Source organism: Danio aesculapii, chromosome 12, assembly GCF_903798145.1.
Source record: "Danio aesculapii chromosome 12, fDanAes4.1, whole genome shotgun sequence".
In the NCBI taxonomy this organism is placed as follows: domain Eukaryota; kingdom Metazoa; phylum Chordata; class Actinopteri; order Cypriniformes; family Danionidae; genus Danio; species Danio aesculapii.
The window spans coordinates 170,255-188,351 of record NC_079446.1 but is presented as its reverse complement, the minus strand read 5'-3'; the positions used below and the strand labels follow the sequence as shown (position 1 = coordinate 188,351).

Here is an 18,097-nt window from a genome sequence, read left to right as displayed (position 1 = left end):
ACTGACTGCAGTCGCTCAACTCACTGATTGGATATATTACACCAGCTGGGTTCACTGCTCAGAACAGCACAATGAGGACACCTGCTGGTTATAAGGGGCAAATGCAGAAAGAAAAGCGTGATGTAGGATTATATTTGACTCATGGCATGTGTTCATGCAAAACACACATTAAAATAAGAGCTCCAGCTTATCATCTAAAGCACAGGTCTCAAACTGGATTCCTGGAGGGCCGCAGCTCTGCAGAGTTCTGCTCCAACCCCAATCAAACACAGCTGATCCGAATAATCAAGGTGTTCAAGACCACTGGACACTGTTAAACAGCTGTGAGCTGGAGGTGTGTGGAGCTAAAATCTGCAGAGCTGCGGCCCTCCAGGAATTGAGTTTGAGACCACTGATCTAAAATATCTTCAATCGTGTCTGAAGATGAAGGAAGCTCTCAGAAACGGCATGACAGGAATTAATGACAGACCTGACATTCTGGGTGAACTAACCCTTCAGCTGTTAACAGTGAATACTTTCCAGACCCACTGTAAATCAGCATCCTGAGATATCGTCTGATAGATTTCAGTGGTGTTCACACACACACACACACACACACACACATCCTGAGATATCGTCTGACAGATTTCAGTGGTGTACACACACACACACACACACACACACACACACACACATCCTGAGATATCGTCTGATAGATTTCAGTGGTGTTCACACACACACACACACACACACACACATCCTGAGATATCGTCTGACAGATTTCAGTGGTGTTCACACACACACACACACACACACACACATCCTGAGATATCGTCTGATAGATTTCAGTAGTGTTCACACACACACACACACACACACACACACACACACACACACACACACACATCCTGAGATATCGTCTGATAGATTTCAGTGGTGTTCACACACACACACACACACACACACATCCTGAGATATCGTCTGACAGATTTCAGTGGTGTACACACACACACACACACACACACACACACACACACATCCTGAGATATCGTCTGATAGATTTCAGTGGTGTTCACACACACACACACACACACACACACATCCTGAGATATCGTCTGACAGATTTCAGTGGTGTTCACACACACACACACACACACACACACATCCTGAGATATCGTCTGATAGATTTCAGTAGTGTTCACACACACACACACACACACACACACACACACACACACACACACACACACATCCTGAGATATCGTCTGATAGATTTCAGTGGTGTTCACACACACACACACACACACACACATCCTGAGATATCGTCTGACAGATTTCAGTGGTGTACACACACACACACACACACACACACACACACACACACACACACACACACACTGACGAGAGAGCTTCATCTTCTTCTTCTTCTGTCTGGATTGGCTCTCGCTCCTGGTTAACGTTTGTCTCCTGATGTAGGAGGCTCGGTCCCCGTCGTCTCCCGCTGTCTTCTGTAGTTCAGATTGTCCTGCATCTGTCAGTAAGCGGCCGCCGTGTTACCAGGATGCTGTCAAACAGGTAAATCATAATAAATGAATCCCGCTCCAGAGGCGTCTGGCTGCAGACTGAGTGCACATGCAAGCTGAGACTGCATGCACTGCTTGTAATGCTCCGCCCACTAACCCCGCCTATCACCGTGATGTCACTAACTCTATTGAGTGCATGTGTCTGGGATTGCATCTCTCATGCAGCTTGCATGTGGAAATCTGCAGCCAGATACTGTTGATCCGCTCGGCACACCGTCAGCCTCACACACACTGCAGAAAATGCTGTTCTTACTTAGAGCTTGTGTCTTGTTTCTAGCCCAAATATCTACAAACTGTTAAATAAAGAAGCATCTTCTAGACAAGCACAACATGTAGTCTAGTTTCAGAAATAATGAGTGAGTTTTACTTAAAACAAGCTAAATAATCAGCTAATGGGCAAGTAACAATGTTCTTTTAAAGCAAAAACTAGATGATTTTTCTTATCCCTCCTTCAATTAAAAGTTGACAGTATATTTGAATAAAAGACGATTCTAATGTGTGTTTTGCCTGAGTTTATTGTTGCATTTACACTGTTTTGACCACCAGGTGTCCCCTCAAACACTTCCATACAGTGAATCATTTTGCAGAGCAGCTGGTTCAATGTTCTGGACTCGTTTCTCTCATCACTGTCATACAGCACTTTTAAAGTCCTCATCAAATCTATATTTACTATATCTTATCTAGATTTGGCTGGCTCACATTGTTATTCTTAAGGTGAATAATAAATCAGTGCTATTTAGCCTGCTAAGAAAATGTTTTGGTAATCTTTGATGAAAGGCTGAGCATTTGATCCATGTTTCTTCTGTTGATCAGTCAATCTGACTGCATATCTACTGCATATTAATATTCTAAACCATGTCCCCATTACTGTTACTTTACTATGAGGCAATGATCCGCAAAGTAAAGCCCTGCCAACACTCAATATTCAGTACATCAACACACTGAAGCAGAAGTCTCAGAAACGTCAGATTTGAAAGTATTGATCATAAATGCATCTGAAACAGCGAGTGCTAAATCAGTGTGTGATGTTTTACAGCAGATGGTGCGCAGTCAGCAGATGGATGAGCTTCTGGACGTCCTCATCGAGAGCGGAGGTAAGGCACACAGCTTTATTTCTGCACTCAAATAAGAATGCAGCACTACAAACTCATTCATTTCCACCATATGAACAGTTTGAGATCAGATCTGAGCTTTGGAAACGGCAGGATGTGCTTTTGATGAAACTATCAGCAGAAAAACTACATTACCCATGATGCTGTTCTGAAACTCCACCAATCAGAGAGTCACAGTGAACAAAGACCAGCCTTAGCCCCGCCCACTTCCATGTAGCAATGTAAATGAATACACTCTAAGTTTATGCATGCATGTATGTGTTGATGTATGTATCAAAGTACCTAAATACATACATTAACATGGTCTGGAATATCTGCAACTGAGAAGCATTTAGGGAAGAGTCATTTAGGGCGGGGCTTTCAGTCCTTTAGAGAAAGGCTATGAGTCATTTAGGGCGGGGCTTTCAGTCCTTTAGAGAAAGGCTATGAGTCATTTAGGGCGGGGCTTTCAGTCCTTTAGGGAAGGGCTATGAGTCATTTGGGGCACGAATTTCAGTCCTTTAGGGCGGAGCTATCAATATTTTAGGGCAGAGCTATCAGTTCTTTAGGGCGGTGCTATCAGTAATTTAGGGCGGTGCTATCAGTAATTTAAGGAGGGGCTATCACTCCTTTGGGTTGAGGTTTTCAGTCTTTTTGGGCAGTGATATTAGTCATTTAGGGAGGAGCTATGAGTCAGTTGGGGCAGGGTTTTCAGTCCTTTAGGGCAGGACTATGATTATTTTAGGGCGGGGCTATCAGTCCCTTAGGGTGTGGCTATCTGTGGGGTTAAGAGTGTGTATCTCTAATTTCATGACTGTTTTAGTTAGTTGTACATAATGATATAGGAATCTCCTCTTATATGATGATCTTAACTTCTGTTTCGTGGCGATTTTAAATCCAAGTGAGTGTGTAAAATGCTGCTGCTGCTCTGCATGTGAAGGTGTTCTGCTCTCACTGACTGCTGAGTCGCTGTTTGTCCTCCTTTTTCTTCTTCTTCTCCTTCTCCTTGCAGTAGATCCTCCTGTAACCACAGTTGTGTCTGTTCTTTCAGTTTCCCCGAGCGGCGGCCGCTTCCACCGACCATACGACACTCACACAGACGTCCAGCTGGAGGCGCTGCTGCACCGCACACACTCACAGACACACACGCAGACACACATAGACCCGAGCGCACCGGCGGAGTTGCTGATGGAGCCGCTGTCGCCCTCTGCTGGTAAGCTGGCGGTGCTGGAGGCTCAGGGTCTGGGTCTGGGCTTCTGCGAGTCCCCCTGGGAGAGCATGGAGTGGCTGGATCTGACGCCGCCGGGCTCCACCTTCCAGAGCGCCGTCCCGCCCGCAGCCACACACACACACAACATCTTCAGCTCCGAGTTCCTGGACGCGGCGGACATCAGCCTCAACCTCGACCAGTGGTGAAGAACACACACACATATGGACACCGCTACGGTTGCTATGACAACTCAACATTACCATAACATGTCATAAATCTGTCATAAACATGATCATCAGCATATAACTCATTGTGAATTTTATAACAGCATCATTAATATATTTGCTGACCTCAACAACAGTGGTACGAATCGAATGTAAAATATAATTCAATATTCATGACGCTGTTATAGAATGATTTAAGGAGACATTTTTAACCAATTCAATCTGCATCGTGATCAGACGTATCACCCTGACACATTTCTAATGGCCTGGCTGTTTTGAAGAAGAAACAAATCCCTAATTATGGAAATGAATAACTGATAATAATATGTCGTAACGGCATGGACTGTTGGCTTACTGACCATGAGCTCAGTGTGCTTGATCACGGTTTTACCACAGTCAGCCTGAGGATTCTGGGAATGTTTAGATCACTGGAAACAGCAGAACTCCAGGACTGAGCGCTGTACATACACACTCAATCATCACTTCATTTGCTGCACATGTGTGGTGTGGAAGAAACTCGTATTAATGCATCACACTCTTATTATATGGCTGTATTCTCTCTAGTCTAGTGTAAATATGAGCACCTCTGCTAGTGTACGCCACGCTCTACACCACATTATTAATTTATTCTCAGAGAAATCTGTGCTTTATTATTCATTCAGACACGCCAGAAAAACGAAATCTGAACAAACTCGACTTTATTACTGGAGATTATTATTTGATGATAATCAAACTCCAAATATTTCTGTTCTGATCCCCTTAGTCTGTTCTGCATTGTAGATTTGCTTGTGTTATTATCATAATTCCTGTCACGTCTATTATTATGACCAATCAACCAACAAAAACTGTTTATTTGAATCTTTTTTCTGATGTATTTAATTGCTCCTTTTCTTATCATTAGCATATTATTTATGCATATTTATGAGACATTCCTTTTCATGTGTGAGATCCATCAGTCATGTTCAATCCTCCAATTATTGATCTTTTCATGCAATCATCCACATGCACTGCTGATTTATCTGACTTTAATCAGAAATATTAGTCCTCCTGTGAAATGTTCCTTCTTTTTCTAATGTTTCCCGATGCTGTTTAACATTTACATTTCATTTTATTATCAAAATATATTTGAATTATATTATATTCATTAATTTTCTTTTCAGCTGAGTCCCTTTATTAATCTGGGGTCACCACAGCGGAATGAACCACCAACTTATCCAGCATATTTTTTACGCAGCAGATGCCCTTCCAGGCAGAGAATGAATGAATGAACAGGGTGTGCTGTCATCATGACAAAGACAAAATAAATGGGTTATCAGGAATATTGTTGAAATTACTTTGGAAAATGTTTGAAAAATAATTAATTTCACAGGAGGACGAATAGTTCTGACATGTTACTCAATCTTAAATGTTCTCCTGAGAAGCAGATCGTCTCTGACCCACTTTACCAGCACTTGTGAAAAATCTGAACTCCACATATATATCTATTCTCCGACTGTGAAATGTACTGTGCATTATTATATCTGTGGCAGATTTGGGACCTGACTTTTGAACTTGTTAATAGCTATGTGTTAAACTTTAGTTATGAATTGTTAAACCTGATCACTGAACAGCGGAGTGACTTTTTCTACATAATATCAGCTCTTTAAAAGCTTAAGCTGTGAATAGAGTTTAACTGAAATATAGGTGTTTTTATTTTATCGTTTGTAATATTCCACTGCTCTCGGTGCCTTGACTTCTTCACTGTTTTCTGTAAAGCCTTAAAGTCAGAATGAATGAAAAACACACACAGTGAAATAACCTTTAATTCCAGCACAAATGAACATTGAGAGGGCATTAAAGACCAACATCAGCTCTGCTTTCCATTGGAGACTCAGTATTGACCGCAGTACTGTTTTACAGACTAATCTATTTTATTATAATGTAGGAAAATCAGAATAAATAGCACACCATCAGGTGCTTTCAGTATTTTGTGATACAGATATTTGGGCTGTACTCCAGCTGAAGAGTGTGTAAAGTGTTATTTGTGTAAAGATTTTATTTTTCTAAGTTTTGACTGAAGATCTATGCTGTTTTTTTCATGTACTATTATTAATTATCTTTACCTCCAGGAAAATGGAGGATTTGTGTCTTATTTCTCATATTCAGACGACAAAAAGCTCCTGTAGCGCTTGGCCACTGAATGTTGATATGATATGAGCGTCTGCACCACTGTATTACTGTACCAGCCTTCAATAAACCAACATTAAACACACACAGACACACTCACGGCTCTCCTTTCTCATTCAGGCCTGAACTGTACAAAAATATTCCAGGAAAAGCATATTAAATACAAATTATGAATGATTCGCTGTTATGAACACTGTGAATACTCTATGTGAATATTCCTAAAGGGCACCTACTGTATGATGGCAATCCTCTTCTGTAAGCTGTTTGGACAGAGCTGTGTGTAGTGTAGTGTGTCCACGTATTTCCTAATGTTAAAATAGAATCCAAATCCCTCCTATTCTGAGGCCCACCACAACATGATGTAGCAGTGCAGTTTCTCCGCCCACTGAATTGATTGACAGTATTAACATGTCTCTGTAGTAACAAGTATAATCATATCAACTAGACAGGACGTGCGTTTGGCAGCCGGAATTAAAGGATCTGTTCAGCTCTCTGTGATCATCAGCCATCATCAAATGTGATCAAGAGTGAGTTTCACACGTTTAACGCGTCTTTAAAACAGCATGTGTGTAATAAATACAGTAATATCTCTGTAATTCATCAGTCCGTACAGTGCAAAAACAGTGCAAAGTTAAACACGCGATGTGTGTGTGTGTCCATCTGATAATGATTGATAAACTCTTACTGTAGTATTCCTCACAGACGTTACGTGAGATCTGCTTCCTTCATGTCTGTCACTGTGCAGTTTATCTGACGCAGCAGGAGACAAAGACACACTCTGACAGTGGGAAAAGTGGGCGGGGAGAACTAGCTCATTAGCATTAAAGGCACAGGCCATAAAAACAGCTGCAGTGTGCTCAGAGCTGAAAACTCCAATATTCTGAAAGGTGTAATCAATAATCTGATGTGTGTTTGAGCTGAAACTTTACACAAACATTCTGGAGACACAAAAGACTTAAATCTTGAAATAGGGGTAAAATAGGAGCCCTTTAAAGCAGAAACCCTTTGGCCCACCATCCCATCTGAGAGGAGAGGGAGAAGGGTAGGATGAATGCCTCTAACAGAGATCGTCATCTCTAATTTAAAGTAAACTTTTGTTTCTTTCTTTCTTTCATTGTTGAGCTGTAAAAAAGCAAACTGAAATTAAATGTTGGAATTGAATGTTGTGTATAAATAAGATTTTTATAAAATGTAAATACTGTCACGTGAAAATAGAGGACAATGCACAAGAATTGGATGAGCAAATACATAAAAGGATTATTATAGGATGTAAAAATATATATAGAATTATTAATGCGATTAAAGTATTTTTTCAATACATTTTTTAAATTTTAATAAATTAGGAAGTTACCATGGCAACTTTAATGTAAAAGTTTGGTATATTTACCTTCGGCCCACCACCCTAAATCAAGTTTGTTTTTTGGCACTTCATAAGATAAAGTTTGTGCACTCCTGCTTTAAAGCATCCAAAACCCACATGCTGGTCTAAAACTCAAAGAAAAAACTCCGGTCAAAACAAGCATTAAAACAGCTTGTACAAACCCACTGAAACTGGTTTATCATAGGCAACACAATATAATTAGAGGTCAATGAAGCAAAACCGTGTTGTTGTTGTTTTTCAGTGTTGGGGAAAGTTCCTTTTAAAACAATTAAAAGAAGAGAATAAAACAAGTTCTGAAGAGATCAAGCCTCAGCCAGGTGATAAAGAGTAACGCATTACTTACCGTACAAAAGGAACTAAGTAACGCAAAAAAGTAATTAGTTAGTTACTTAGTTACTTTTTTTACGATAAGTAATGCGTCATTCTTTATTACCTGGCTGAGGCTTGATCTCTTTCAGAACTTGTTTTTTTTTCTCTTCTTTTTTTAATAGAGGAGCTCTGCAATTAACATCGCACTCTATAATCTTTATTTACCTGACCCCAGAGCTATACATGTCGTATATACATTACTGAAAGTTTAAAGCAGTGTTTGCTAGTTTTGTACTATTTGTCTTAAGTAAAATCACAGTGCATTGAGACTATAATCCCCTTTTCCTTTTCTTCGATGCGTCCACAATAATGAACAGATTCTCTCACTGAACCTGTGACTAATTTTGATTCAGTCATTTCCTTTTTAAAAGCTGATTAATTAAACTACAAAGTAATTTTTAAAAAGTAACTCAAATATTATCTTATTTTTTTAAGTATTGCGCTACTTTACTCTTTATTTTTAAAAAGAATATTACGTAACTCGTGTTACTCGAAATGCATTACCCCAACACTGTTTTTTTTCTTAAAGTAATATAAACTCGATTCCAAAAGAGCCTTTTCAATTCAGTTCAATTCATGTTTATTTCTCTAGCGCGTTATTACGATGTAGATTGGTTTAATTTTTATCCATGTGCAGCTTTTCCTTTTACAGTTATGTAGACTTTAACTGAAGATGAAAACCTTATTTTTCTTCTAGAGTTTATTTAATTTAGTTTTAAATATGAAATAAATGAGTGATTATAATCAGTGTTATCTTCAGCTGCTAAAACACACAAACAATAATTACTTAGATAACTATTAATAGCGTTATCCTACAGTGTCCCAAACTGAATTATGATCACAAATGAGCTGTTTTTTTAACGAAAAGCTTATATTTAAAGCCTAATTTAGAGGAAAACGCATGTATTTTTATCATTTTGACCCCAGGAGTTTTAAGAAGTTGCTGAAAGTTGTGAAGAAAGCTAGACGCCATTTTGAAACGAATACATTTTGCACATGAGCGAGTTTGATTGGCTCTGGGGGGTCTGACTCGGTCTCCATGGCGACAGCAGGTGTTTGAACGTAAACAGCGGGTTGCCGTTTAGACGGCGGTTTAACGGACAGTTCGGTTGATCAGTCAGAGATTCACCGGCGCGATGGAGGAGCAGGAACCGCTGATAACCGATAAAAGACTGGATTTCCTGGAGAACTGCGTGCTGAAGGCGCTGAACGTGAAGCCCGAGCGCTGGGAGAGATGCGTGTCCGCGGAGGAGCAGCGGAGAGTCATTCAGGAGTTCCTGGATCAATCCGAGCACTCGACTCTCTCGGTGTCCGTCAACTCTGCCGGGCAGCTCGTACCCGCTCTCGGTCTCTCCGCCGCCGCTAAGAGCAAAGCGGTGTTTTTCGTGAAGCGGGGTAAAGGTGCGCTTACCGCCGATAAAATGAAGACCCAGTTGTTCAGTGGAGATATGTGTTATTCTCCTCTCGAGCAGTTCTCGGTGCTAGTGGACAAGGTGAGTCGACTCTTCTGAATCGGCTTTTTTGAATCGATTCTCAAAAACTGTTGAGAGAATTCATATAAATGACAGTCAAAATAAGTGAATTTGTGTAATTATTGAGCTTTTCAGTTAAATATAATTATTTTATTTTCATTTATGATTCACAATAACCGATGAGGGAGTTTATACATTCAAAAAATAACATTTGCTTCTTGTTCAAACTGGTCCAACGTTAAAATAAGTTGAAACAACAGTTGTTAAGTTTTTAAGTTAACTTAATTGTGTTATGTTCAATCCACTTTAATTTATAAAAATGATTCAGTTAACTTTAACTATTTGTGTTGGCACAACATGAAGGAATTGTGTGTTGCCCTGAACGTTTGAAAGTAAATGTGTATGTCCGTTTCGCCAAAGCATTGTTCATTCGAGTCGGTTCTTTTAAAAGGATCGGTCCGAACAATCACTTCACACATTAGTTTGAGTTCATGCTTGCAGGTAAACAGTTAAACTCATATTTACATACAGTCGACAGAAACCAAATATGCTAATTTCCCATTAACTTTATTTTCTAAATAACATGCTATCAAAACTATTTAAAAAAAAAGCTTTCTACGTATAATGAGTGTTTGTCAGAGGCTTTACATGATGGTGTAACGTTAATAATCAGAATCAGAATCAGCTACAGAATCTTCCAGTGTACATAAAGGGACAACACAAAATAAATATAAAAAAAAAAATAATAAAAATGCTAAACATTAAACAGATGCGGTTAGTCAAGAAACCTGGATGTTGAGTTGTATGTACAGATTGTTATAAATATACAGGTTATAAGGTGCTGTGTACAAGTGCGTATGAGAAAGTATTGCACATATTTATTGCGTAATAAAGTGAGTTTCCAATGAAAACGTGTTTGATTGTAACAGTGTTTTTAGATCCCACAGTTCATCAACACTTTTGACAAATAATATTACCGTTTACATCACTGGTTAGATTTATTTTCCTCTCAATTGTATTGTTTTGTTTGAAACTTTTCTGTCCTTCTTGTTTGTTGTCAAAGCCACATTTAAACAAGCTGTGTCCATTTCTGAAACTCAGAATACTCTTGTATACTTATTTTACATAACTTTACTTGATTAGTGATCAGAAAGAACAATTACAGCACACAAAACTAGAATATGACCACTATAATAAAGCAACCTGATCATTAAGAGACACACAATCTGCACGGCTTTATCTGTAAACTATTGTTAAAGTTCTGCCTCTGTGTCCGTCGCTATAACATCCGCCGGTGGATTCATGTAAACACTACATTATTGTGGAGACAGCAGGATAATCCTGTCAGATATGAAGAGCTGTGTGTCCTCCTGACTGAAATATTCACAATGATTATAATAATGAATACATACATAAATCATACATGCAGGAACATTTAGGACATTTCACATTCTTTTTCCACTCGAGTTGTATGATGTATATGAAAGGTATAATTCATAGTAAACTGAGTTAATTATTAATATAAAAGAATGCAGAATGCTTCAATATGATAGAGAACATTTCATTCTGCTGTTGTGTAACGTATTGTTAAGCTTTCTAAACAATAACAGAGTTGGCAATAATTATTGTGACTGTTTTAGGGAAAAACTCACTTCATTTTGACTCATTATTTCTGAAAACAACACAGTATTTTTTACTTGTCTAGAACATACTTCTTGGTTTAAGAATCATTTTTAGATATTTAGACTAGAAACATGACAAGAACTATTTTTTTGCCGTGTTTAATGTTTATCAAGGAGGTGCAAAATGATCCCACAATCCTCCTGTCCTGTGTTTGTCAGGTTGTGGAGCCGGTGCTGTCCAATTTAAACAACCAGCGAGACTTCCCTAACGTTGTTTCTCAGGATCTCATGCAACACATTCATTCCCTTCAAAACAACGTGTTTGTTACAGCTGGTCAAATCAAAGGCAAAACTCACCTGCCCGTTCCTCTGGGATTCAAGCAGTTGGAGCAGTGCAGTCAACGGGCAGATAAGAGGTGAGGACTTTAGTAAACGCTTTTGTTTTGACTGAAATATCTGCATGGCATTGACACTGAATGACGTTTGCAGGCTTCGTGTGGTGAATAAAAGCCTGATTCACTCAATGGAGACGGTGGTGATAGACTGGAGTCATCAGGTCTATAAGGTCTTGAAGAAGGACTCGTCTGAGCCACTGCTGGAGGGCCGAAACCCCACTCCACATGCAGAGATACACTTCTGGAGGAACAGGTTGGAGTCTCACTGGCCCTATGTCACTGCGGTGTCCACTAAAAGTCCTTCATGTTGTCCTTATGTTATGTTGCAGGCTTGCTGATCTTCAGGGAATCCACCAGCAGCTTCAGTCTTCTAAAGTCCTGACGCTGGCAGAGCTTCTGCTCGCGGTGGACAGCAGCTATTATCCTGCATTCGCCAAAATGATCCAGGATGTCATGGAAGGTTTGTGCACAAACATCAGATGAACGGTCCCCTGAAGTGCTGTAAAATGTGCAGTTTTTATTATCTTCTAAATGTGAGTGTTTTAGAGACACTAGATTATAGATATCCTTAAGACTAACATACTAATGCCTAAAAAACTTTATTTTGATTTCATGAGACCTTAAAAACAAAGCCAATAAGTTTAATTTCCAAAAGGAATAACTTACCTACACTCAACTGATTCTGAAGCTATATGAGTTTCTTTCTTCTGTTAAACACAACACAAGATATCCCGAGGAATGCTGGAAATAAGCAGATATAGACATCCAACACACTTCTAAAAATACTATGGAAGTCAATGGCTGCTTTTACCAGCGTTCTTCAGAATATCTTGTTTTGTGTTCAACAGAAGAAAGAAACACACAGGTTTGGAATACACAATTGACATTTCTGGCTGAACTTTGCCTTTAAAACATAATGATTAAACTGTGTGAAGGATCTAAATGGGTCTCTTCTAGTTTGCATCAGTGATTGTTTATTACTGGAGCTGCACTGTAGAAATAAAGCTGACTTGACCTCATCCCAGGACTTTACAGCACTATAGCATGGATTTTTAGTTTTGTAGGAAAAAATTAAGCAACATAAATTAAATTGGCCGTAGTGTATGTGTGTGTGTGTGTGTGTGTGTGAATAAGTGTGTATGGGTGTTTCCCAGTACATAAAAAAAAAACATATGCTGGAATAGTTGGTGATTCATTCCGCTGTGGCGAGCACTAAAAAAGAGACTAAGGAAAGAGCATCATTTTTCATGTTATCAGCATGATTGCAAATGTGATATTGATTAGCTACAGGAAGATGTTAATTAAGCGATAGACAGACACAATGTTGTCAGATTTTATTGTATTTTATTTATTGTACTGCTGCACATCTGCTAACAAACACATTACTGAACCTGCTTTCAAATTAATCAGTGTCTTAATTATGTCATTCAATGTCAAAGATATCTCCTACTGACCATTTTTAAGAATAATTTCATTTATTTTTCAATCATTTGATGCTGCAGTGAAACTTCACATTTAAAACATTAATCTCATTACATTGTCATAATGAGTGTAAATGAATTCAAGTCACCTCCAATCCTCATTGAACATCCAGTAAAACACCTCAAGGTCACTGTTATGCTTTTGTGTGCTAACTCCAACAGATCTATAAATATAAATGTTCTTCTTAAACGAAATGTGACTAGAGCCCTGAGTGGTGTTGTTGTGTTGTGTTTTTAAGCTCATAACGAGTCGAAGAACATCACAACCTTCCTGAAGCCGCTGGAGAGGCTGATCGAGGATCTGGAGAACGCAGACTTCAGTGAGCTGAAGACAAAGATCCCTCCGCTCATGCACACGGTGTGTCTGATCTGGGCCAACTGCAGATACTACAGCAAACCAGCCCGAGTCATTGTGCTTCTGCAGGAGATCTGCAACCTCCTCATACAGCAGGTAGACTTCAGCTCAGTAATGCTCTGCTTCTCATGTCAACATTCTGACACTTACTTTGGTTTGATGAGATGATAATCGGTAGGTATCACTTTTATTAAGGTTTCATATGAATTAATGCGTTAGTTAGTGAATATCTAAAACTGAATAAAACCAAAAATACAACCCAACGACAGTGCAATCCTTAAAAAATACCTGTGTGAGTGTGCAGTTGTGCTTGATCTACTGAATTAGAGAGCACAGATGCAGCTGCTCATTTTTATAACGTATAACACAGAGTAGAAACTAGTGCAGTTACAGCACAAACCATCAGAGGCAATGATGAGAATATGCATGTACTCTACTAACAACACATGCTCAAAATGGTTCAACACATGCCTTCTCTTGATGTTAACAGTGGCATAAATACCATTAAACTCCTGCAGACCTTTGTAGAAGTGATTCATTAAAGTCTGCACGAAATGTTTATTTTTGCTATCTTTAGTCTTAAGGTGAACAGTTCGTTTCTGCCCATCTGCTTCTGCTCTGGAACATCTGTGATGACTCTGATTGACAATTTAAAGTTCTTATCCAATAATAGTTTTTAGTGCTGAATGCTTCTTTAGCTTTGCTAGATTCAGCGTAGGTTGTTTCATCTGAACAGATCTCTGTAAAGCTTTACTGAGGCCCGAGTGTTGTTTTCAGGCCCGGAGTTTCCTGAACCCGGAGGACATCCTGAAAGGTGATGTTCTGGAGAGTCTGCTGCGTGTTCAGGTCACTGTTGACCTGCTGACACACTTCAAGAGCACATATGAGGACAGAAGAGCCAACCTGAGCCACTACCAAAAGAACGAAGACCCGGTCAAGCCCTGGGATTTCTCTCCGCTCATGGTGTTCGTCGGCCTGGATCACTTCATGAAGAGACTCAGAATGATTGAGGTGAGGGCACTGACGGTACTGGAGGAATATGACATTGCTATAGGGCTGCATGATACTGGGGATATATTTGATATTCAATATTGTTTTTGAGTATTCAGGGTGTCTGCAGGGTCTTAAAAAGTTTATATTCAGTGAGATATTGAACTGCAAAAAAGCTTTTCTTACTTAGAGTTGTAATCTTGTTTCTAGTCCAAATATTTAAACATTCTTAAATCAAGAAGCATTTTCTAGACAAGTAAAATTATAGTGTTGTTTTCAGAAATAATGAGTCAAATGAAGTGAGTTTTTCATTAAAACAAACAAAATAATCCGCAGAATAGCCTTATTTCAGAGTGAAAAAACATTATTTTGCCTCCCCTATTGTCAGATTATTTAGCTTGTTTTAAACAAAAACTCACTTATTTTTAAATGATTATTTCTGAAAACAAGACAACATGTATTTCTTGTGTTGAAAATGCTTCTGGATTTAACAATCTTTAGATATTTGGACTAGAAGAAGACAAAAGTAAGAAAAAAAGAGTTTATTCAGAGCACACCAACCCTGAGCTCACAGGCCCCTGGGTAACTTCAGTATGTGTAATGAGTTCACGTGTCAGTGATGCAGAATGTGAGAATATATGTAGACATGTCCGTCTGGCTCTTTCTCACCTGCTCTAGATGGTGCTGCTCACTGTCATGGATATGATGAGGCTGGAGAAGATCGAGTTTGGAGGCATTCAGGGGAAATCTCTCAGCCAGATTGTCCAGCGTTTGCATGAAGACTTCTTACAGACGTACAAATCATTCTCAGAGAAGCCCTACGACTGCCTGGATGTTAATAATATGGTAAGTGGGCAGCAAACACGGTAAAAACACAGTAAGGTTCCATTTGTCAACAACAGTTCATTGTACTAAAGTCAATGCAATGATAAGTAAAGCATTTATTAATCCTAATTTCTTATTTAAAGCTTAATAATGTATTGAAATCAAAAGCTGTATTTGTTTTGTTAAATGCAGTTAATTATAACGAGTAATGCTGAGTTTATTTTTATTAACTTTAACATGTAATTATAATCTGGCTTTCTTCACTGTCCATTTAATGCAGTACATAATTCACTAATGAGTCTTTATTGTATTGTGTTACCTATAGTACTTTATCATTCATTTGCAGTTTAATTAGTCTAAACATTGATTTAGTCTGAACATGTATCCACTAACAATAAACGCACTAGCTATATGGCTTATCTGTTAAAGTAAACTTTTGCAGCTTAGGCCAATATCATGATAAAAGCTTCAGCTATTCATCACAACACGATCATCTGATACGGGCAGAAGCCTATATTTGGATGTTTATTGATGTGAATCTGCTCTGAAAGCTTCTGTGCTGTAGAAATAAAGCTGACTGGACTCTTTTGTCCAGGAGTTTGAATCAGATTTCGCAGAGTTCCAGCTGACGGTGGATGATACGAACAGGCGATTGGGTGCCATCTTCTGCAACGCTTTTGATGACGCTTCAGGTCTGGAACACTCCTTCAAGGTGAGCAGCATCACATACAGCCACAGCAGCCTTTTTTGGTGTGGGTTTGCACACATGCCTCTGCTTCTGGAAATAGCAAAGGCTTTATACATGATGCACAGACAGCTTCACTGCTGTTCTGTGTCTTTTAATGAGTTAAAGATACCTGCGTATTATCAAGTCCCAATCAGGAACGCAGGCTGAATTTTAAGAGCGGAATGCACACAGATCTGTAACAGAGCTCAGTTTGAAGCCTCAAGAGAATAAAACAGGCTTTAGGGCCGAAGCTGAACCCACAATGAGCAGAATATTTCAGCCTGAGCATATTTTCATTATTGTGTATTTGATTTTTGCAGTTGATAAATGCAATGGAATATTAAAAGTATGGAAGTGATTGGTAGAACAGGTTTGTTTTAGGGCTGCACACTATATCGTTTCAGCATGGAAAGTTTATTATTTGCATGCATTTAAAACATTCAGGCACACACATTTGGAACAAACTTGTATAACTTTACTGAAGAATCATTTTACTGAAGACTATACAGGTATTTTACATTGTGCATTACAGTTTATTATTTAACTTCTTGGAATGCTGCTTGACTCTTCAGAAAGCCATGAAGCACTGTTTATTTCACTTTTATCTTTGCTCTATGGTATTTATTTTTGCTTGCAATTTGTTGATTATTGTTTATGCATGATTCACTCCCTTACAAAATCACCACAATCAATCTAAACGAATGTGTTCATTCCAAACAGACCTGTTTTTGTATGTAATTTAACCTATGAAAACTACATTTTGCAAGCTCAGTTCACTTGAAATGAGTAACTTAACTGAGTCAATGCAACAATATGACTTAACCAGGTTAAGTTGAGTGAACAAATCATTTTTTACAGTGTGGTACTGACTAATCTACCATATCTGCACAAATCTACTACTGTACAGCCTCCATCTGTGAGGGGTCTGAACTCATTTATGCTCAACACTGGCTATAGCAGAATCACACTGTCAGGTTTTCGCTCTGCCCTAGTTTGTTTAGTATGCTCTTTTTTTCATCTTCTTGTTAAAAGACAGCAAACTCAATCTCTGCTTGGCAGGTTTTGGACATGTTTGGCCGACTGCTGGAGCAGCCGCTGATAGCAGCCGAGGCTCAGGCCAGATATCCCGTCCTGATCAAACTGTTTGACAAGCAGCTGGAAGACTGTAAGACGATCTTCAAGAAGCAGATGCAGATGGAGGAAACCCGAGGTCTGTGTTACTGACAAGCCTCATCTCCGCCACGTTTGTTATTCACTTGCATTTTTGACGTGTGTTTATTGGTCTTCCAGGTTACTGTCCTGTCTCCAAAAACATGCCTGCGCTTTCTGGAGGATTGAAGTTTGTCCAGGAATTGCAGGAACGCATACAGACCCTTTACAATAACTTCAGATTCATCAACCACCCGTAAATACCTCATGTCTTAAATTTATTGGAGACTATAGATTATTTCTCTTTTCTCTATTAAAATAAACACTTTATATGTGTTATTATAGATGTATGGAGTCTGTGGATGCAAAGGAGATGATCCAGAAATATGATGAGCTCATGCGGCAGCTCAAACAGTGAGTATATAATACTCCATTCACTAAGACTACATTTATTTAAATGAAAATACAGTAAAACAGGGCTTTTATAAAATATTCTTACAGTTTAAAACCGTTTTCTATGTGAATGTATTGCATAACTTAATTCTTTTAGTACATTTGCCTTTATATCTTTATAAATAGTCATGTAGTAGATGCATATGTCTAAAACAACTTATGAAAATAGGAGCAATCAATCAAAGAGCAGTGATATGTACAGTAAGTTCTGTCACAGCTCCCAGTTATTATGACACCGTTATTATCAAGTGTAGAAAGAATTAAAACAGAAAAGAGTTTTGAGTGTCAACTGGGTTAAAAAGACGTGATTTTGTTCCTCTTTATTCTCCAGCACAGTGAGTTGTTTGTTTGCAGAACTGTAAAGAGCTCATCAGTTGTGCATGCAGGTAAAGAGCTGCAGAGCCTGAGGTTGTTGTGTAGACACTGAATTTGACAAGTGCAGCTTTTGTCAGCCAGTGTAAACTGATGAGTAGAGGTGTGACATGTGCTCTTTTCAGCTCATTAAAGAGCACTTTACTGCTGCTCCTGGATCAGTTGCAGGGGTGTGATGTTACTGTGTCTGGAAGGCCTGTCGGAGAGCATTGCAGTTGTCCAGTCTGGCAGTACAGAAGCCTGTAGAGGGAGA

At 38.9% G+C, this 18,097-nt stretch overlaps 2 protein-coding genes across 5 annotated transcripts in view; both read left to right on the top strand.

Annotated features, from left to right (window-relative positions):
• The window catches only part of myocd (myocardin), a 31,571-nt gene extending 25,231 nt beyond the window's left edge, over positions 1 to 6,340 (top strand). For 3 of the 4 annotated variants that reach the window (XM_056469596.1, XM_056469595.1, XM_056469598.1), the window contains 3 exons: positions 1,456 to 1,554; positions 2,599 to 2,656; positions 3,705 to 6,340. In XM_056469596.1, coding sequence (XP_056325571.1) covers positions 1,456 to 1,554; positions 2,599 to 2,656; positions 3,705 to 4,069 — 522 coding nt within the window. In that variant the 3' untranslated portion in view covers positions 4,070 to 6,340. The remainder of the gene's footprint in view (positions 1 to 1,455; positions 1,555 to 2,598; positions 2,657 to 3,704) is intronic. The other variant, XM_056469597.1, reaches the window with a different exon arrangement.
• Positions 6,341 to 9,139: 2,799 nt separating this feature from the next.
• The window catches only part of dnah9 (dynein, axonemal, heavy chain 9), a 57,505-nt gene continuing 48,547 nt past the window's right edge, over positions 9,140 to 18,097 (top strand). The window contains exons 1-11 of the mRNA XM_056469920.1: positions 9,140 to 9,496; positions 11,317 to 11,513; positions 11,587 to 11,745; positions 11,822 to 11,952; positions 13,213 to 13,424; positions 14,106 to 14,339; positions 14,997 to 15,164; positions 15,739 to 15,855; positions 16,930 to 17,080; positions 17,161 to 17,275; positions 17,365 to 17,433. Coding sequence (XP_056325895.1) covers positions 9,140 to 9,496; positions 11,317 to 11,513; positions 11,587 to 11,745; positions 11,822 to 11,952; positions 13,213 to 13,424; positions 14,106 to 14,339; positions 14,997 to 15,164; positions 15,739 to 15,855; positions 16,930 to 17,080; positions 17,161 to 17,275; positions 17,365 to 17,433 — 1,910 coding nt within the window. The remainder of the gene's footprint in view (positions 9,497 to 11,316; positions 11,514 to 11,586; positions 11,746 to 11,821; positions 11,953 to 13,212; positions 13,425 to 14,105; positions 14,340 to 14,996; positions 15,165 to 15,738; positions 15,856 to 16,929; positions 17,081 to 17,160; positions 17,276 to 17,364; positions 17,434 to 18,097) is intronic.